At 44.5% G+C, this 21,843-nt stretch overlaps 1 protein-coding gene across 1 annotated transcript in view; it reads left to right on the top strand.

Annotated features, from left to right (window-relative positions):
- LOC139472663 (fibroblast growth factor receptor 3-like) overlaps positions 1-21,843 on the top strand; it is a gene marked incomplete at its 3' end in the record, with an annotated part of 34,144 nt that overhangs the window by 10,336 nt on the left and 1,965 nt on the right. The window contains exons 2-16 of the mRNA XM_071255127.1: positions 1,766-1,923; positions 3,994-4,207; positions 4,684-4,840; positions 5,244-5,392; positions 7,254-7,363; positions 8,027-8,216; positions 8,859-9,000; positions 9,903-10,057; positions 10,705-10,833; positions 14,009-14,170; positions 15,776-15,924; positions 16,640-16,720; positions 18,676-18,844; positions 20,134-20,244; positions 21,149-21,327. Coding sequence (XP_071111228.1) covers positions 1,766-1,923; positions 3,994-4,207; positions 4,684-4,840; positions 5,244-5,392; positions 7,254-7,363; positions 8,027-8,216; positions 8,859-9,000; positions 9,903-10,057; positions 10,705-10,833; positions 14,009-14,170; positions 15,776-15,924; positions 16,640-16,720; positions 18,676-18,844; positions 20,134-20,244; positions 21,149-21,327 — 2,255 coding nt within the window. The remainder of the gene's footprint in view (positions 1-1,765; positions 1,924-3,993; positions 4,208-4,683; positions 4,841-5,243; positions 5,393-7,253; positions 7,364-8,026; positions 8,217-8,858; positions 9,001-9,902; positions 10,058-10,704; positions 10,834-14,008; positions 14,171-15,775; positions 15,925-16,639; positions 16,721-18,675; positions 18,845-20,133; positions 20,245-21,148; positions 21,328-21,843) is intronic.

The following is a 21,843-nucleotide window of genomic DNA, read 5'->3' as shown; positions in this document are numbered from 1 at the left end:
CGAGCCTGACCCCCCGATCCGTTAGTCGCCTCTTACGACAAGTATAGTCGCCTTTTACGACAAGAATGGGTTGCTGAAGACCTATTCTACCCCGGATCTTCACAGGTCAATTAATTATGTAAGACGCCCCTATCCTTATATTACGATATAAGTTTATTGATTCGGGAACCCCTGGGTTGATATACTCTCATGTAAGTTAATGTTCCCTGAGCCCTTGGGTCGATGTACTCGTCATGTTATTTTATGTTGAGACACGTCAACAACACATTCAATATTTGTGACCAATCATGGAACAAGGGACATCATGGGTGAAAGTTTGCATTTTTTACTTCTCATTATATTTTAGAACTACAGCATCGTTGGACCACAGCAGTACAATTCACAAGCTTCAATTCATATTTATTTTAGATATATATTGCATCAAATATTTGGACTCATTTTTCGACACATAACTATTGTTGTCATAATTGCAGTTTTTCGATATAATGTTGGTTAATTGAAAGTAGACATGCATGCTGGCTGCTTGCCTATGGTGGCTGTGGCTGAGAAGTGCGAGGCGGGCTGAAGTTAAGTAGATTTATTGACACGCTAATGCTTCACGAATGTCAGAATTTATTCTGTGTCACATACGTCAGCTGTTTCACTGCGAGTTCAACACAAATGACGCCGTTCTCTACTTTCATCACAATTCCTGTGAAAAAAATTTCTCTTTAAATGCAAAACGCCAACGCCAGAGAATACCCAGGCTCGATTATCCACCGAAACCGTTTCCAAAGGTGCAAAAGGCAAATTAGCGAGGAAAATTATATGAATGGATCATTGAAAATCAGTGATGACACCAGGTGTTCGCCAAACCTAAAGTCAGATCGACCTGTCGTTCACAACATATGTGAAATCACGCCGTCGAGGTAACACGACAGGCAGTCACCACGTAAAGTGGGTGAGTTGATGGTCACGTTGACAATGTTTCAAGCACATCGTCACTAGAACAAGTTAAAAACAATGACATATACAGCCCTGTCGAAGACGGACCTTAAAATAAGTACATTACCTCATGTTTTATATAACTTTTATGGGGGGCACGGGTGGCCCAGTCGTCTAAAGCGCCGCGATTCGCTGTGCAGAGTTGCGTCCCTTGGGCACGCCAGAAACCTATGATTGTGGGTTCGAATCCCGGTTCGCCCCGTTTATGTTTCTAGGTTTGTCAGCACCATACCCGTGCTCGTGGGTTTCACCGAAGTGGTAAACGTCTGAGACCTGCCTCACTTCGGGCCTTCCTCCCACATTAAGCTGACACGCCGCGATATAACTGGAATACTGATAAAAGCGGCGTTAAACCCAACTCACTCACTCACTCACTCCCTATAACTTTTATGAGAGCAGTAAACACTTTACACCATTCAGGGTACAAGTACCCCATCAAGGGTACAACTGCCATCGAGGGTACATCCACCCCATCGTTTCAATTCTCCCAAAGTGAAGTAAGCCCCATCACGATGTCGTGGCGATCGGGTCGCGAATCCCACTGCAAGCAGAGAAACCTTCTGTCGCGATCCGATCGCGACGAGATAGCGACATGTTTTTTATCAAGAACTTGTGCTTTAATCAGGAAGGGCGAACTGGGCCCGCATGTGAGGGAGTTACACATTTTTACGGGGATATTGTTGGCATATCGTTACGTGGGTCTCTTCATGTACACGACACCGTAGTTAGCTGCAAGGGTCACACATACAGTAACAGTTCTGCTGCATGCTCCGTGTTTCAGGGATGCTGGTGGTGTCCTCTTTGGTGCTGCTGCACGTGGAGGGGGATCCAACTGTTCGCATCAATAAGACAAATGGCACGCTTCTAGTTGCGTCCGTAGGGACGTCCGTGAAACTGGAGTGTGTTGTCACGGGGCTATACACGGTCAAGCCTGTGCAGGTAATATCACACCTTGTGCCTATACGCGGTTATAAACCAAGTCGAGGGAAAGATGTGTTCAGGCTGAATCGATAATTCCTAAGGTTAAAAACCGAGGCGCTCTTGTAAAACATGAGACAAGCAGTATTTTTGGTTTTTTTCTGGAAGAAGTTTTCTTTTTTAAACTGAATTTCCGGGCCTGCAGAATATCTAACAGTTAGTGCTTTGGGGCTGATTGTTTTTGAGTTTAGTGTTGACGGATTCAGTGGACGGATACAATAGACGGATACAAAGGACGATACAATGGACGTTACAATGGACGTTACAATGGATAGATAGAATGGACGGATACAAAGGACGGATACAATAGACGGATACAGTATACAGATACAATGGACGGATACAATAGACGGACACAGTATACTGATACAATTGACGGATACAGTATACAGATACAGTATACAGACACAATGGATGGATACAAAGGACGGATACAGTAAACAGATACAAAGGACGGATACAATAGACGAAATAATGGACGATATAATGGACGAAAACCATGGACGAATAAAATGGACGAATACAATGGACGATACAACAGACTGATACAAAGGACGAGTGCAATGTATGGATACAATGGATGATACAATGGACGATACAATGGATAGATACAATGGACGATACAATGGACGGATACCATGGACGATATAATGGACAATACACAGGACGATACGATGGACGATACAATGGACGGATACCATGGACGGATACAATGGACGGATACACAGGACGATGCAGTGGGCGATACAATGGACGATACAATGGACGGATACCATGGACGATACAGTGGACGATACAATGAACGATATTATGGACGTTACACAGGACGTACAATGGACGATACAATGGACGATACAGTGGACGATACAATGGACGATACACAGGGCGATACAATGGACGATACAATGGACGGATACCATCGACGATACAATGGACGATACAGTGGACGATACAATGGACGATACAATGGACAGATACAATGGACGATACACAGGGCGATACAATGGACGATACAATGGACGGATACCATCGACGATACAATGGACGATACAATGGACAGATATAATGGACGGATACCATGGACAGATACAGTGGACGATGCACAGGACGATACAATGGACGATACAATGGACGGATACAGTGGACGATACAATGGACGGATACCATGGACGGATACAATGGACGATACAATGGACGATACAATGGACGATACAATGGACGGATACCATCGACGATACAATGGACGATACAATGGACAGATACAATGGACGATGCACAGGACGATACAATGGACGATACAATGGACGGATACAATGGACGATACAATGGACAGATACAATGGACGATGCACAGGACGATACAATGGACGGATACAGTGGACGATACAATGGACGATACAATGGACGATACAATAGACGATACAGTGGACGATACAATGGACGATACAATGGACGGATACCATCGACGATACAATGGACGATACAATGGACGATACAATGGACGATACAGTGGACGATACCATGGACGATACAATGGACGGATACCATCGACGATACAATGGACGATACCATGGACGATACAATGGACGGATACCATGGACGATACAGTGGACGATACCATGGACGATACAATGGACGAATACCATGGACGATACAGTGGACGATACAATGGACGATATCATGGACGATACACAGGACGTACATTGGATGATACAATGGACGATACAATGGACGGATACCATGGACGATACAATGGACGGATACCATGGACGATACAATGGAGGATACAATGGACGGATACAATAGACGATACAATAGACGATACAATGGACGGATACAATAGACGATACAATAGACGATACAATGGACGTTACAATGGACAGACACAATGGACGGATACAATGTACGGATACAATGGACAGATACAATGGACGACACAATGGACAGATACAATGGACGATACAATGGACGATACAATGGACGATACAATTGACGATACAATGGTGTTGATTGCTACGGCCTGTCTGTGCAGTTGGGGTGGCAGTTTGTGGGGGACGGCAGCATCAGCCCAATCAGCCTCAACTCCACCGGGGGCTACACCATCACCGAGGACAGTCAGACTACGAACAGGAGGGTGATCGGGCTACGGATGTCGGCGGTGACGTATGACCACGAGGGATACTACTACTGCCATCTGCGGACGACGCAGGACAGCTTCACCGACTACGTGGAACTAAGAGTGGAAGGTATAGTAGAGTGAGTGAGTTAGTGAGTGGTTGAGAAAGTGGTTGAGTGAGTGGTTAAGTGAGTGGTCGAGTGAGTGAGTGGTTGAGTGAGTGAGTTGTTGAGTGAGTGAGTGGTTGAGTGAGTGAGTGGTTGAGTGAGTGGTTGAGTGAAGGGTTGCGTGAAGGGTTGAGTGAAGGGGTGAGTGAGTGAGTGAGTGAGTGGTTGAGTGGTTGAGTGAAGGGGTGAGTGGTTGAGTGGTTGAGTGGTTGAGTGAGTGAGTGAGCAAGTGAGTGAGTGAGTGAGTGAGTGAGTGAGTGAGTGAGTGAGTGAGTGTGTGACTGAGTGAGTGAAATGTAACAGAAGGGCACAGATGACGACTCGGACACAGGATCCGATGATCGCGGATTTGAACCAAGCTTCACCGTGTGCCTGGGTTATGTGGTAAATGTACAATCGTAATCGTAATGGACTAACCTTTGTAACTCGTCCTCGACAGGTGCGCCCACCATTAACCTGACTGAGACGACGCCGCCAGGGGAACTGGTGTCCATATTGCAGAACGCCTTGAATATCGTGTGTGTCGTCAGGTCAAGGCCCCAGGCTGACATAATGTGGTTCAAGGACGGGAATGAGCTGTACAGTTCACCCTTTGGGTAGGTTCACCCCTAAACATGCACACCAAAAGATGTTAAATTACACGCACCGCACCGCACCGCACCGCACCGCACCGCACCGCACCGCACCGCACCGCACCGCACAACCACGCCACGCCACGCCACGCCACGCCACGCCACGCCACGCCACGCCACGCTTGTGAATGAGTTAACGCAGCATTTAACACTACTGCAGAAATGCGGGACAACATTAGAAATAGGCCATGGGAGAAATCAAACCCGGACCTTCTATTAACCATTAACACTTTTGTGAACAACAAAATTAAAAAAAACGTATTGTCATTAATTTCATTAATCCGGACATTTGTCAATCCGACTCGTTTATAGGGACATAGCGACAACGTTGACCCCAACTCCGTTTAATTATTTCTTTTCAATAAAGGTACACCATCACCACCACGGAGCCCCTACTCGGTATAGACGTCAGCAGTACCCTGTCCGTTTTCACATTGACCAGGGACCAGCTGGGGACCTACGTGTGTAAGGTCAAAAACACCAGGGGCCAGGCCAGGGTGGAGTGGCGGGTCACAGGTAGGTGGTACCCCCGTTCATTGTGTAGTAGTTACTTTGTTTGTTTGTTGTTAAACGCCGCACTCAGCAACATTCCAGCTATATGACGGCAGTCTGTCAATAATCGAGTCTGGACCAGACAGCCAAGTGGTTGACATCATGAACATCGATCCACGCAATTGGGATACGATGACAATGCATCAACCAAGTCAACGAGCCTGACCACCCGATCCCGTTAGTTGCCTCTTACGACAAGCATAGTCGCCTTTTACGACAAGCATGGGCTGCTGAAGACCTATTAGAACCCGGATCTTCACGAATCTCATTGTTTATTAAAGGCTACTAGAAACGCGCAAACTCGCAGTCCTGCCAACCGTGATTCAACTAAAAGTAACATCACTTTGCTTGTCTGTTACTTTGTACGTCAGTTCACCCGTACTTAAGTTTAGTTCTCTTAATTGCACACGGTCGGTAGGGTAGCCTAGTGGTTAAAGCTTTCGCTGTTCCCGCCGAAGACCCGGGTTCAATTCCCTATTTGGATACTATGTGTGAAGCCCATTTCTGGTGTCCACGGGGGATATTGCTGGAATGTTGTTAAAAGCGGTGTAAGATCGATGCTCATTATGACAATCACTGGATTGTCTGGTACAAACAAACATAAACATGGTCTGTTTTACAGTGGACAAACGGGATGATCCCTAGTTAGCATAGGTCCCAGCCAACCTAGGTTGGTATTAATGGATCGGGCAGTCAGGCTCGGTGATTTGCGTTATTATCGGAACGGGACGTTGTTCATGATATCAAACATTGGTTTGTCGATTATTTACAGGCTGACGTCATAGAGCTGGAGTATTACTGACGGCGGCGTTAAACAATATTCACTCTCCCACACACTGGTTACAAGGTCAAATGTTCACCAATAATACAGAACAGAACAAAACTTCATTTACGCTCAGGCCGGGATCCTCGGCATATGGGGTACAAATTTGCAGACAGTAAATACATAAGATGGCGGGATGGTTTACGTGGAAGATTTTACAGTTTTCATACTGACATTACAGAATGTACAGTTTTCATACTGACATTACAGAATGTACAGTTTCTTAATAGCATTTATTTTTTTACAATTAAAAAGTTCTTTGAATTTAATTTTTTGGGGGTTTTTAGCATATGAAATTGGAACATATAGTTTCCGTTGGACAAACAAAAATATAATGAAATTCATCACCAACGTCGCTCACGTTCGTTCATTGACAGGGATTTTGTGCCACCTACCTCGTTCAATAGGTAAATGGTGGCATGAGGTTCTAAACAGAAGGAATTTTACAGCCAACGAGAAAGGGATAACTAATGAATACTTTTCAAGGTCGAGTTCAAGGACGAAGAATTAAATTTTGATATAATTCAGTCCAGGGCCCCGTTCAAAAAGCGACCGTAGTGGTACGACAGCCGTAAGTCTATGTTAAAGTATGGGACTTGCGCTCACCTTAGCGCTATGATCGCTTTGTGGAACAGGGCCCTGGGCAATGGTAAACAGATGAAATAAGACAAAACAACCATGAACAACACAATATATGTTGGGGACACGGGTGGCCCAGTCGTCTAAGGCGCCGCGATTTGCTGTGCAGAGTTGCGTCCCCTTGGCACGCCAGAAACCTATGATTGTGGGTTCGAATCCCGTTTCGCCCCGATTATGTTTTGGGGTTTGTCAGTTTGTCGTGGGTTTCATCGAAGTTGTCAACGTCTAGGACCTGCATCACTTCGGGCTTTCCTCCCACATTAAGCTGACTCCCCGTGATAAAACTGCAATACTGTTAAAAGCGGCGTTAAACACAACTCACTCACTCACAATGTATGTATTAATTCTGTGGATTGTTTCCAGCCAACCCGCTTCTGATATTGTTGAACCCCTCGATTAATGGGTCACGTGTTTACTTGGGTGATGAGCTGAATATACAGTGTCAGGGCAGGAACCTTGAAAACGCCAGCGAGGTAAGAAAACTACCACCGCTTTCATATTTAAAGAGAGCACAGGTGGTCCGATATAAAACGTAAACGTTAGATCACCACCTGGCTCGATTATTCGAAAAGTGTAAGGCGTTAAATTCGCTGAGTGACTGTGCTTGTCGTAAAAGGCGACCATGCTTGTCGTAAAAGGCGACAAACGGGATCGGGTGGTCGGGCTCGCTGACTTGGTTGATGCATGTCATCGATTCCAATTGCGTGGATCGATGCTCATGATATTAATCACTGTATTGTGTGGTCCAGACTCGATTTTTTACAGACCGCCGTCATATAGCTGGAATATTGCTGAGTGCGGCGTTAAACAACAAACCAACCAACCAACCAACCAAAATTCGCTGAACCGAGTCGCGTTGCTTATGCATGCCAGAGACCAATGATCATGGGTTCGAATCCTAAGTTCGCCCTGATTTTGAGTCTAGGTTTGTCAGACAGCATCCATGGTAAACGTCTTGAATTTGTATGGTTCTGTATTTTTTCTCTCACATCAACAGGTAACACAGTCTCTCATAAACTTCTGTGATTTAGACATTAGCAAGATCTAATGCTATTTGGCCATTTGGTCAGATCTTGTCCACAAGGAATAATGTAATAATGTGTGATGTATCCTAGTAACAATGTATGCGTTGCCAGATCACGTGGTCCTTCAAGTCTAACGGCGCGGCATGGACGACGCTGACTGACGGCAACATCATCACGTGGCCAGATACGTCAGGCGCCGTCAACTCCGAGTGGTCCGTGATCTCCAGCCACTACAGCAATCAGGGCATCTACCGGTGTTCCTGGAAAACACTGTCTCAGTCTGTGTTCGTCCGTGTTGTCGGTGAGTGAGTGTTGTTTTACGTCAGGCTGCATAAAGGCATCTACCGGTGTTCCTGGAAAACACTGTCCCAGTCTGTGTTCATCCGTTTTGAAGTTGGACCGCCTCTGTGGTCTAGTGGTACAGCGTCCGCCTTGAGATTCGGGGTTCGATCTCCGGCCGCGTCAAACCAAAACACGTTAAAATATGGTACTTGTTGTTACCATGTCTGGCACTGCGGCATGGTATCTCAGTGAGCTAGCACTATAAATCGGCATCAGTCCGGACTAGTACAAGCAGCTACGTGCATGCATGTCTCTATATAAGTGCAATAATCTTGGAAGCGACGTTAAACCCCATTTCATCTTACCTATGACCTTAAGCTATTGTCAGCAATATTCCAATTATTTTATTGCGCACATGCACATCGTCTTTGATGGCACGGTTTAGTGGTATGATGATATATTTGAGCTAGCTATTGGATTAAGAATTATTGATTTATTGATTATTGATCAGTTGTGAGGTTAATATTTATGTCACTCCATTTCTGTTATTGAGAAGTTAAGGTGTTTGAAACATTAAGTTCTCAGTGCTGTTTCTATTTCTAATGGCTTCCACTAACAAAACCCTGCACTTTCTGTGTATGTGTTGTTTTTTGTTATATAGGACCGCCGGTCGTGACGTTAAGCACGACGAGTGTGACCGCTCTCCTTGGAGACGCCGTGACCTTGACCTGTCGGGTCAACGCTAACCCAGTACCCAATGTACTAGGATGGTATTACAATAACATGGAAATCCGCAACTCCACGTAAGCGAAGGCATTTTTCTTTTGATGCAAATTAAATCATTATATTATCGCTTGAATAAACAGAATACGTTGACCGCCTCCGTGGTCTAGTGGTGGAGCGTCCGCCCGGAGAGCGGAAGGTCCGGGGTTCGATCCCCGGCCGCGTCATACCAAAAGACGTTAAAAGATGGTACTTGTTGTTACCCTGTCTGGCGCTCGGCATTAAGGGGCTAAAACAAGGACTGGTTGGCTCGGAGTCAGTATACTGTGTCAGAGTGGGGTATTCATGTTAAACTGCGGCATGGTATCTCAGTGGGCTAGCGCTATAAATTGGTATCAGTCCGGACTAGTACAAGCAGCCACACACATACTAGAATGCACGTCGCTATATGAGTGCAATAATCTTGCTCGCACCTCACATCTTGGGATATGTTATAGGACTCAACTCTTGACACTTGACACATGGGAATCAGTTTTATGTATAATAGAAAGATACAAAAGTCACCAAAAATGGACTGGTATACATATATAACTTAGATTTATAACATAACGAAACGTTATCAGCCCTTACTTTCAGTTTTTCCAATTGAAAGTACATGTTTGTTGTTTAACGTCGCACTCAGCAGTATTCCGACTGACGGTCTGTGAATAATTGATTCTGGACCAGACAATCCAGTGATTGACACGATGAGTATGGATCCACAAATAGAGATACGATGGCATGCATCAACCAAGTCAGCCATCCGATCCCGTTAGTCGCCTCTTGTGACAAGCCAAGTCGCATGGGTTGCTGGAGACGAGCACCGTTAAAAGTACATGTGTAGGACGCATGAGTCTGTAAGAACCTATAACTGTGTCATATAATCTATATAAACATTATTTGGCGTGTAATGTCACATTTTCTCAATGTTCATTTTTTGCAGCAAATACATGGTGTACCGTACTTATATCAGAGGCGACCTCTACAGCCAGACGACGTTGACGATCAGCCCCGTGGAGGTGTCTGACTACGGCAGCAAGTACAGCTGTGTAGCCGAAAACGCCGAGGGCAGGGACTCCGTGATCGTCACGCTGAGAGGTGAGTTAGACCGATCCCTGGCACTTCCAATGGCAAGGCGTGCGTGCGTGTGTGTGTGTGTGCGTGCGTGTGTGCGAGCGTGTGTGTGTGTGTGTGTGTGTGTGTGTGTGTGTGTGTGTGTGTGTGTGTGTGTGTGTGTGTGTGTGTGTGTGTGTGTGTGTGTGTGTGTGTGTGTGTTTAAAAGTCCTCAGATTCCATGGGTTTTTTTAGTAATAAGAGATTTAAGATTAAGATAACGAAAGACCTCATATTCCACAAATGCTGTTCAGTACAGATCTGCTACCTTACCTGCTGTGTGTGTGTGTGTGTGTGTGTGTGTGTGTATGTGTGTGTGTGTGTGTGTGTGTGTGTGCATGTGCATGTGCATGTGTGGTGGTGTCTTGCTTTCTGTTTGTGTTTTTTTTAAGTAATTAGATGATTAAAATAAAAATAAAAAAGTCCTCAGATTCCATGGGTTTTTTTAGTAATAAGAGATTTAAGATTAAGATAACGAAAGACCTCATATTCCACAAATGCTGTTCAGTACAGATCTGCTACCTTAGGTATCATGTCCAAACCAACCAACAAGTTACTATTTTACGTCCGCTTCGGTCAATCATCCACTCCAGCATGTGGTCGAGCTTCAGGTGAGCGTGTCTGTGTTACAGATGTCAACGAGTGCGTGACGGGCGAGGCCACGTGTCAGTGGGACGAGAACGAGAACTGTGTCGACACCCTAGGGTCCTATGAGTGTCACTGTGCCACTGGTTTTGACAGGAGGGGTGGGGTTTGCACGGGTAAGTTCAGTACAAACGTTCACCAACAACAATAAGATCCCTTGTTCCTCTGAATGGAGGAAATTGTGTTCCTCTTTTGTCCAAACACGCAGAACTTCAACCTCATTCAAAGTAGATATTTTACCCCGATTGTATCGGAATAAAAGTCTAATTTTTATTAGCTTGCTTTAACCTTTCGCGCTGTGTCCTTCCAGATAGGTACATGTTTATGTAAAGTAACATCTCCGATCTCGGGCAAATGTTATTTTGTTCCAATACACCTGGCTCACAAGAGGTTTATGGGTTCGCTATTGCATTCTCAATCTTTTTGTCAAGAATCAATTTTAATTAAGAAAAATTAAATATATTTTTCCAGGTTATCTATATAAATTTTTGTGTTTATATACCCGAAGAGCAAGGAATTGGTTTATTGTTAATGTCTTTCATTAACGTAAGCCTCGTTAAATCGAACTCCATTAAATCGACATAAACGACAAAATCCGGACGGAATTCCGCCGATAGATCTATGACTTCGAGTTAACGAGGATTTATGACATATGTGTTATATAATTTTACCGTATGTGTTATTTATAATGTCCTATAACGTAACTGTTTCATTCAAGCACAATAACGGTGTTGGTGGAAGCGGGGCGGTGTTTCACAAATCGGGCAGTGACTACCGGTTATTATATAACTTCACGGCAATGACCTCGGGTAATTTGGCAGCCCTATCAAAATGGATTCAACACTCCTTTGTCTGTCAATGTATAGCAACATTTATTTATTACCTTAATTACTGTGTGTCTCAACATCACACGTGATGCTGATAACACGGTCTCGATCTAAGCAGAAACTGGGCTCCAAGATTGTGTATCATGGCCCCTTTTGTATAAGCGAGTTGAGGTGAAATGGGGTTTAACGTCGTGTCCAAGATAATGCACTTATATAACGAAATCCTTTTGACTGGACTGTCCACAGTTGCTACAGCTGTTTTATGAAGCGAGTCGTGTCTCTGTTATTGATTAATTATATCCAAAATGGCTCTAAATTCCATTTTAACATGGATTTGTTCAATATCTTTTTCCGGAATGGGGTATCCTAGTGGTTAAAGCGTTAGCGTTAGTTTGTCACGCCGAAAACCCAGGTTCGATTCCCACATGGGTACAATGTGTGAAGCCCATATCTGGTGTCCCCCGCCGTGGTTTTGCTGGAATATTGCTAAAAGCGGAGTAAAACTATATTCACTCACTCATATTTGTCACCTTAATGTTCAATTTGTGTAAGATATGCCATGTCACGTTCTTCTCACCATACTGTCACGTATACCAGCACTTGTCACGCTTCATGTTGTACTATGTAATATCCTAACATTAGACTAGTCCTCCCGTGGACATCCGGGGTAGAATAGGTCTTCACCAACCCATGCAGGTCGTAAAAGGCAACTGTACTTGTCGTAAGAGGCGACTTAGGGGATCGGGTGGTCAGGCTCGCTGTCTTGGTTAATGATGTATGTCATCGTATCCCAATTGCGTGGATCGATGCTCATGATATTAATTACTGGATTGTCCGCCGTCATATACCTGGAATATTGCTGAATGCGACGAAGTACACTGGTGACCAGATCACTTTAAAAAAGAGGCAAGGGTGGTGCAGTCGTCTGTGGCGCCGCAATTCGCTATGCAGAGTTGCGTCCCTTGGACACGCCAGACACGTCAGATCGTTGTTTCGACCCGATTATGTTTCTAGGTTTGTTAGCACCATACCCATGCTCGTGGGTTTCACCGAAGTGGTAAACGTCTAAGACCTGACATTTCGGGCTTTCCTCCCACATCAAGCTGACACGCGGTGATATAACTGGAAAAATGTTAAAAGCCCCGTTAAACCCAACTCACTCAGTCATTATCTAGAGCACTTTAACATAGCGTAGCAACACTGTACTACCAGTAGCTCTATGCAAATAGTTGCATGGCATGTAAACACAGCAGGGCATGGGAGATGCATAGCACTATATACACAACTACAGATCGTTAATTCGGACCATACTGTTCACTGCCAAATCCTCCCGAGTAAATTAAACTCTAGATTAATTCATTCTGGTGTACAAACACCGCTTTACACATCAACGCCGAATATCGGGAATCCATAAATAGAGAGTTTTAGCCATATTAGATATTAGGCAAAATCATTATAACGTTCTCACTCAACTCGTCTGGATTACCAAATATCCACATTTAGGATCATTGTTAACGCAATAATACAATTGTAGTCATGTAACGATTCTAACAGATAAAAATATAGCAGGGTGCAGACTACAGAGGTTTCACTGTAAAAATATTTCACACAAATATTTTAACTTGAACACATGAACGGTATTTGTGAGACAGTTGTTACACCGCAGACACGCTACAACAGATGACAACTCACTCACTCACCCTCGCTCATGCTGTCACACACACATTTGCCACACACGATGTACATGTGTGCCTGCTGATGTACTGACACGGCATCATATATCAAACGCTTATTGCACGAGGAGTACCCTCTTAACACATAGCTCAATCATAACACAAACAATATTTCCATGTTCAATCAATCTGGTACCACAGGATGAACTCGTATCCTATGCCAACACAGGCAGGGGGCAAGGGAGTTATTAAAGTCAGTTAACTCTCTTGCCACGGGGAGATGCAGAGTGGGAGGCTGGGATGATGGTGGGGGCTGAGGTTGGGGGACTTGAAAAAACAAATGTGGTATGTTGTAGGCAGTAAAAGTGACTGAGAGAGAAATTTGAATTTATTGGACCCACCTCCCTTTTGCCTAAATGAATCCCTGCTCTATTTGGACATGTTGCATTTTATTGCAAAATCCTTATTCCAAAGTCATTGTGGTCTAACAATCCCACGTCCGGAAACATACGAGTAAGAATTCTGGTCCCCCCAAAATGCAGAACGCTACAATTACAGGGGATTTGGCCTCCGGTCAATTGACACTCCCTGTCGGTCAAAAACAACTTTGTTACAAGCGATGTTACGCTGTGCACTTGTACCAGTCTACCAGTAATTGATTATCCTAATTACACAGAGGCAATGTGTAAGTAGTGCTGTGGAAGTAGTGCTGTGGAAGTAGTGCTGTGGAAGTAGGCGGTGAGGGCCAGGGAAGGGTCATCCAGTGACACCAGGGTACCGATTTACTCTAGCGACCGCTGCCACCCCAGTAGATGTGAACGAATGCGAGATTGACCCCCAGGTGTGTGATCAGACATGCGTCAACTTTTTGGGCTCCTTCCGGTGTGAATGCATGGTGGATTATCTACTGCAGGCAGACAAGGTCACGTGTCTTCCGTTTTCCAGTTTTATGGGTAAGAAACCGAAACGGTGCGGTTATGAATAATGGACCACTAATTTAAGTTCGTTATAACCGTAGTTCGTTATAAGCATACATACAACATCTATACAGCAATTGGCGGAGACCGAAAATTAAGTTCGTAATATCCGTCAGTTCGTTATAAGCGTGTTCGATATAAACGTATTTTTCTGAATTTGTTACCTGTTATACTGTTGGTATGTGCACGTACCATACACTACGTAAACGTAAGCACTCTCAAGTTAGTTATTTTAATATCATAATATATATACTATTAAAAATAAGTAGGGGGTCATGAAACATTATTGTCATGATTGGTCGTCAAAAGAAAGATCAGCTTTGAAAAATGACTGGCAGTGTCAGAACGGTTTCGGAACCACATCTTACTGCCTTAACAGACTGATAAAGTTTTGCACGTGGACCATGCGAATCCTCCGTGCCCCTGGGTGGGGGTCATTCCTGATTTTGATACTTCAGTGAAAGGTCGTCAAACCGCTTGAGCCGTTATCATTATAGACTTTTTTTAACCACAGTAACAGTTAAGGTCTTAACTCTTGTTTTAATGCAGTCTAAGGGCAAGCGGCATGCTTCACACTGGTAGAACTCAGAGAGGTAGCCAATATGTTCAATGTGTCTCAGTCTGCGATTTGCAGACTTTGGAACAGGTTTCTGCAGACGCCCCGCACGGGGACCCCAGGTCAACAAGACCAGATAAGGCTGGTTTAGTCAGATACCAGGCTTGTAGACATCAAACCCAAACCACTAATCATAAAGCTGTGCACTTGCGCCAGACCACCGGAGTTCAAGTTTCGGACCCGACTGTAAGAAATCAGCTAACCTGCATGCTCCGGGACCCCCTGCTACGGGAACCGAACTAAGGAAGGCGCTGCAGGAGGAGTGGGACAGACTCCCTCAAATTGTCATTGGGAGGTGGACTCGGACCATACCCTATGAACGAGTGTTTGATCAATGGTTGGCGCATGACCCTTATTGATAAAGTCATCTCAAACCTTAATTTTCTTACAACACCCCCTGTCGTCTTAAGCTTTCTTGGTTGTTTGCACCCTTACAAAACACCTCTAACGTATTCTGTTGATTGTCATGATTTACAAGTCTTTCTGTTTCATTATCAATCCATTACCACGACTCAATACCTCCATCTGATCCCCTACTTTATTTGTAGAGTATGTATGAAATTGTCGTTCAGTTGAAATTGCAAATCCCCACGTCTCAGCCTTGAAAAAAGTGTGTTCATCTGACATCCACTTTTTCTGGAAAAATATATTTTTTGCTCACGTTTTTTTCACATGGTATTTTTATACTTTTTGTTAAACCTTAGGAAAAGTTATATTTTTCCAGAAATATATTTTGTAAAAACGATCCCAGGCCTATTATCATTACCACAGTGGATCTTATAGACAGTATAAACCTCGTTATGGGCTCGGTCTGCATTATATTATCATAGTCCACGTACGCCCTTGTTTAATAAATACACCCTGTACTGCTTGAACCCTCAAGACAGGGCCTTGTCTTTTGTTGTTTAGAGCAAGTGGTTCCATTTTCTTTCCATCTTCAGTAAGAGTTATCTCCCTTGTTGCAGATTCAGCAACCAGACCTCCAGCCTCCCCAAACACCGGAGTCGACAACAATGTTGCTATAGGACTCGGAGTAGGCATCACCGTCATCGCCATTGCTATCATCGTTGTCATCGTCGTCATCGTGTGTAGACGTCGGGGCAACAGAGAGAGGGTAGGACCATAGTGTGTAGTATTTGGCTGGAATTCTGCATTTTGCAGAATTGTTGTAAGATTTTTACAGTGTTTGAAGTGGCAACACCAACATGGGTCTTCGTGAGGTGTTGGCATTTTACTTGTCCGATTTATTGAGGTAGCCGAAATTATGACGATATATTACAATATAAGATTAAAACGTTATTGGTGTAGAGTGAGTGAGTTTGATTTTACGCCGCTTTTAGCAATATTCCAGCAATATGACGGCGGGGAACACTAGAAATGGGCTTTAAATATTGTAGCCATGTCGGGATTCGAACCCGGGACTTTGGCGTGACGAGCGAACGCTTTAACCACAAAGCTACCCCACCACCCCTTATTGGATTAGAGGATTTGCAACGTATCGACTTATTCACTATCGAGTGAGTGAGTTGGGTTTTACGCCGGTATGACCAATTTGCCATATCGTGACGTGTCATCTTTACTTTGGAGACTTTTACGACTTTTTTAATCCATGACTCAATATATGGAGCTGACAAACCATGGATCTTAGGTCGAATCTTGGATTCGAACAACCAGCGTATCCTGTCACCCTCAAAGGGACACAACTCTTCTGTTATTGTAAGATGTTGAGTCACAGACACGACCAAGCTACATAATAATATATCGAATCATTATTTTTAATATTTTTTTATATAATCACATTAAAGAAAATGCATATTGTTTTCATCAAGGAACTGATCGATGTCCCCAAACCGAAACCACCACCCACATCCGGGTTCTACAACTCTGCATACAGCGTCAACGACGATGAGGTGAGTGCGACGTGCTGAATTTCATTGTAGCGACATCCGTAGATATCGCTTGATCACATGCCAGCAATACCCGTGGTTCAAGCCAGTCTGGGATAGGATAGCTTCAATATAGACACAATTTTATGGATAACAACTTCTTTAATATTATGAAAAGCGACGTTTCGGTATAGATCCTTATACCGTTGTCAAACGGTCTTACAGTGGTGCTGTTTTATTTTAAGTCGACTTGTGGTGTTGGTTTGGGGCTCCTCGGTGAGGAGGTGTTGAAACTTGTCGATGTGGTTGGCGTTGGTCCTCGTTTGCAGTTTGTTGTTGGCCTGGGTCGGGGCAGTGCGCAGTGAGGAGAAGGTGTCAGGTTGGAGGGTAGTGTTGAGCTGGTTGAGGTGGTCAGAGATGTCTTTTAGGGAGATGGCCTTAATCTTGCGATGATGGCGGATTCGTTCCGTGATGAGGCTTTGGGAGGCGGTGCGAAGGATGGCTCTGACAACGGTATAAGGATCTATACCGAAACGTCGCTTTTCACAGTATTTAAGAAGTTGTCATCCATAAAATTGTGTCTATCTTGTTATCCGTCAACTTCTAAGTAATGCACATCAAACAATTTAGGATAGCTTCAATGAAGCATTGATTATGTGTTGCTTTCGGTTCAGAGAGGTATGAATTGAAAAAAAAACAATGTGCAACCTTTTGTAAGCATCCGTACGCTTTTAATTGAATTCTACAACGAAAACATGTTCTATCTGCTTTAGTTTAACCATTTATATATCAAAGCAAACAAAAATGACGAGATACATAGGAATACACACTGTGGCGTGACATGAATCAGGAGATTATTTAATTTATGCACATAACTTGACACGCCTACTAAATCAGTAACCAATCAACGGAGAGTAGGATGAAAACAATTTTCATAGGCCCTGTCAATCAAGGCAAAAGGGGGAGGAACTGCAACAACCAGACTGTAAGGAACCAGAACAAATATGTCCGGGAGAAGGCGGCTGTTTCAAATGACATGGTCAGTTACTCGAACGTTAGTTCCCTGAAAAAGGGAAGACACAGTTGGAAAAATGCTAGAAACCCGAAGACATGAAAGTTGTGGAACCTTGGCGAGCGGGGAAAAGAAAAAAACAGGCGAGCGAGCCTGCACGTTTGTTCCATTCCTTCTCGGCCTTCGGCCTCAATGGGTTGTTTGGACAATAAATGTATGCATGAATTTCGCTAAATGTCATGTGTATAACGATACTTGTGAGCAGTAAGGGAATTCCCTCGACTGTAATATTTGGATTTCCCGAGTTTCCGTAGTAATAAAAGTAGTCCGCTTCAGTGGGCGTGGCTTCATTTTTTACATTCATTGGGAAATGGATGCAATAACACATGGCCAATTCAGCTAATCAGAATGCAGCAATTTCCACGAATTCAACGAAACTTTAATTATTATCGCCTTACAACGGGGCACTAACATTCAGTCCCTGGCGGAGGCCTCAATCCCTGGCGGAGGTCGTTTCGTCTGCTCTACATCTTCAAAGTCGTCATAAATTAATCTGGTCGTCATCGATCTTCATGAGGGCAAGACCCGTGAACATTCCGGGGTAGAATAGGTCTTCAGCAACCCATGCTTGCCGTGAAAGGCGACTATGCTTGTCGTTAAAGGCGACTAATGGGATCGGGTGGTCAGGCTCGCTGACTTGGTTGATACATGTCATCGATCCCAATTGCGTGGATCGATGCTCATGATATCAATCACTGGATTGTGTGGTCCAGACTCGACCGCCGTCATATAGCTGGAATATTGCTGAGTGCGGCGTTAAACGAAAAAAAACAAAAAAAATCATAAGGACAAAGCAACCAAGCGGTAGCTGCGCCGCCATTTTGGAAGAGTGCGCATGCGCTTCGAGCAGTTACAGACCCCGGGATGACTGATAGATAGATAATAACTACCGCTCCCTTCCCGACAGGCCCACATCTACACGGAGTTGTGCCCCATCGGCGACGAGTTCCCCCGGGGCAGGCTGAGGTTCCTCAATTCCTTGGGGGAGGGAAAGTTCGGACGTGTGGTGATGGCTGAAGCCCTCAGCATCAGCAGCACTGGCAAGTGGGAGGAGGTTGCAGTCAAGATGGTCAAAGGTGAGATAACATGTTAATGATAAACTAGTGATAAGGTTTACTGGGTTGGTGAATTTGAACGTTATTTCTGTTCTGTGAAGATCCGGGGTAGAATAGGTCTTGGCATAGGCAACTATGCTTGTCGTAAGAGGCGACAAACGGGATCGGGTTGTCAGTCTCGCTGACTTGGATGATATGTGTCATCGTATCCTAATTGCGTGGATTGATGCTCGTGATATCAATCACTGAACTGACTTGTCCAGACTCGATTATTTACAGACCGCCGTCATACGACTGGAATATCCAGCCATGATGGTCGAGCGTGGAACGCGGAACACGGAGAAAAACTGCACCTGGAATATGCACTTAATGTAAAGTGGTCAAACGAAAGCAGATCCTGTCTAGCAAACAGAGCGTCTTCCCGGAGAGGGGAACGTCGATGTGGTGGATTATGCCGAAGTGACGTTTAATTTTAACTCGGTCACGTTAAGAAATGGTACATATTGTTGCCCGGCCTGGCGTTTGGGATTGTGGTGGAAAACAAAAGTCTGGTCGGCATTGAGTTAATATACTGATTCTGAGTGGGATATTAATGTTAAACTACGTCTAGCTAAGTGCAATAATTTTGAACGCGTCGTTAAAGCCCTTGCCACCTCATAGCTATTCTTAATGTTTATTGAGGATACGTGTACCGCTCAGAACATCCCATTACAGGTTAAGTCAGAAAGACCTTTCGCGAACTTTGACCGACCGACTAACATGAAGTCGACATTAACCACTTGGAAAACTCGGTGGCACAAGTTTCAAATTGGCGACTTCCATTCCAGACTGTGCTTTATAAAGTACAGTAAACTACGTTTGTAACGAACACGCTTATAACGAACTGACGGATATAACGAACTTATTTTTTAGTCCCGGCCATTTGATGTATATACGCTGTATATATGCTTATAACGAACTACGGTTAGTACGAACTAAAATTAGTGGTCCCTTTGACTTCGTTATAACCGTAGTTTACTGTATTTTAAATCAGTCATACAGCCCGTACCAGTTGTGTTGACATACTCGTTAATCCGACATAATCATATGCTTTTGTTTGTTTGTTTGTTGTTTAACGCCGTACTATTCCAGCGATATGACGGCGGTCTGTAAATAATCCAATCCAGTGACTGACATCATGAGCATCGATCCACACAATTCGGATACGATGATATGCATCAACCCCGTCAGCGAGTCTGACCATCCGATCCCGTAATGTCGAATGTCGAACTAACGGGACTTGACTGTACGCGGATCATGTGTTGTTACAGAAACCGCCACTGATGCTGCGAAGGAAGACTTCTACCACGAGCTGGTCATCGTCCGGAAGCTGCCCACTCACGTCAACGTCGTGGCCTACCTGGGCTGTGTCACCGCCTCAGGTTAGTTCCTCCAACTGATGCCCCTGACTGACCAGCTTGACGTATGGTAGGTCACTTAGACAAAGTCCCAATAGATAGATATCTCTATACTTCCTAGTGCTAAGTATCAACAATTTTAACAGGCTAGTATACAGTTCCGCTGTGCCATGCTCTGATAGTGTCATCTACCCTGCAAAAACACAAATGTACGTCATCGTATAGACATGCTTTCTGATATTCCCCTGTCCCCTTCAAACCACCTTAACCCCTCACCTTCAATGACCTGTCTTTAGACCAAAGATGAATGTTAACCCCACAACTCCTACCACCGTCCACCAACGATAACCACTTCACCCTGACCTCTAATGACCCACCTATAGACTTGACCTCGCCCTCTAATGACCCACCTACAGACGTCACCCCGACCTCTAATGACCTACCTATAGACTTCACCCTGACCTCTAATGACCCACCTATTGACTTGACCCCGACCTCTAATGACCCACCTATAGACTTGTCCCCGACCTCTAATGACTCACCTATTGACTTGACCTCGCCCTCTAATGACCCACCTATAGACGTCACCCCGACCTCTAATGACCTACCTATAGACTTCACCCTGACCTCTAATGACCCACCTATTGACTTGACCCCGACCTCTAATGACCCACCTATAGACTTCACCCAGACCTCTAATGACCCTCCTATAGGCTTAACTCTGACCTCTAATAGCCCACCTATAGACTTAACCCCCGGCTTGAAATTACCCGTCTAGAGATTAAGTTCCCGACCTCTTATGGTCCGTCTAACGCGTTGACCGCGTATAAGCCATGTACAGTGTCACCCACTAACCTCAAATTGACTGTCTACAAAGTTAACCTCCGACCTGCAGTGACCCGCCTCTACCATGACCTCTACCTTGCAGACCCAGCGCTCATGATCATGGAGTACGTCAATGCTGGTGACCTTCTGACCTACTTAAGAAAACGTCGACCAGCTAAAGCTAGCGAGCAAACGTCAAGCATGGAGGCCTTGACCCCTAAAGATATGCTGTCCTTTGCCCTTCAGATAGCCCGGGGAATGGCACACATAGCTGCACAGAAAGTAAATGTCATTCATCACTGTGAACCTGTAGACAAGCACGTTCAAATAAATGTCACATGAGTTACGTCCCTTGCCTCGCCGAACATGGCAACAAGTCGTTGTTGCCTCATTAACGGTTTACCGAGGATGTGCCAGTGTGTCTCTCAGTATGTCTATACTACATAACGATTGACAGGATGATCAGATTTTTTGTTAGTTTGTTTGTTGTTTAACGTCGCATTCAGCAGTATTCCAGCAATATGACGTCGGTCTGTAATTAATCGAGTCTGGACCAGACAATCTAGTGATTAACATCGTGAACTCGGGCAACGCAGTTTGGATAGCTTGAGATGCATTAACCATGTCATCGAGCCTGACCACCCGATCCCGTTAGTCGCCTCTTACGACTAGCATGTTTGCCTTTTACGACAAGCATGGGTTGCTGAAGACCCATTCTACCCTGGATCTTCAAAGGGCCGGATAGACAGATATGTCATATCCACGTGACATATGTGAATCATATCCACGTGACATATG

The sequence above is a fragment of the Haliotis cracherodii genome, unplaced genomic scaffold (genome assembly GCF_022045235.1).
Source record: "Haliotis cracherodii isolate W230 unplaced genomic scaffold, xgHalCrac1.p SCAF_25, whole genome shotgun sequence".
In the NCBI taxonomy this organism is placed as follows: domain Eukaryota; kingdom Metazoa; phylum Mollusca; class Gastropoda; order Lepetellida; family Haliotidae; genus Haliotis; species Haliotis cracherodii.
The sequence above is the reverse complement of the archived record's forward strand: the minus strand, read 5'-3'. Positions and strand labels throughout refer to the sequence as shown.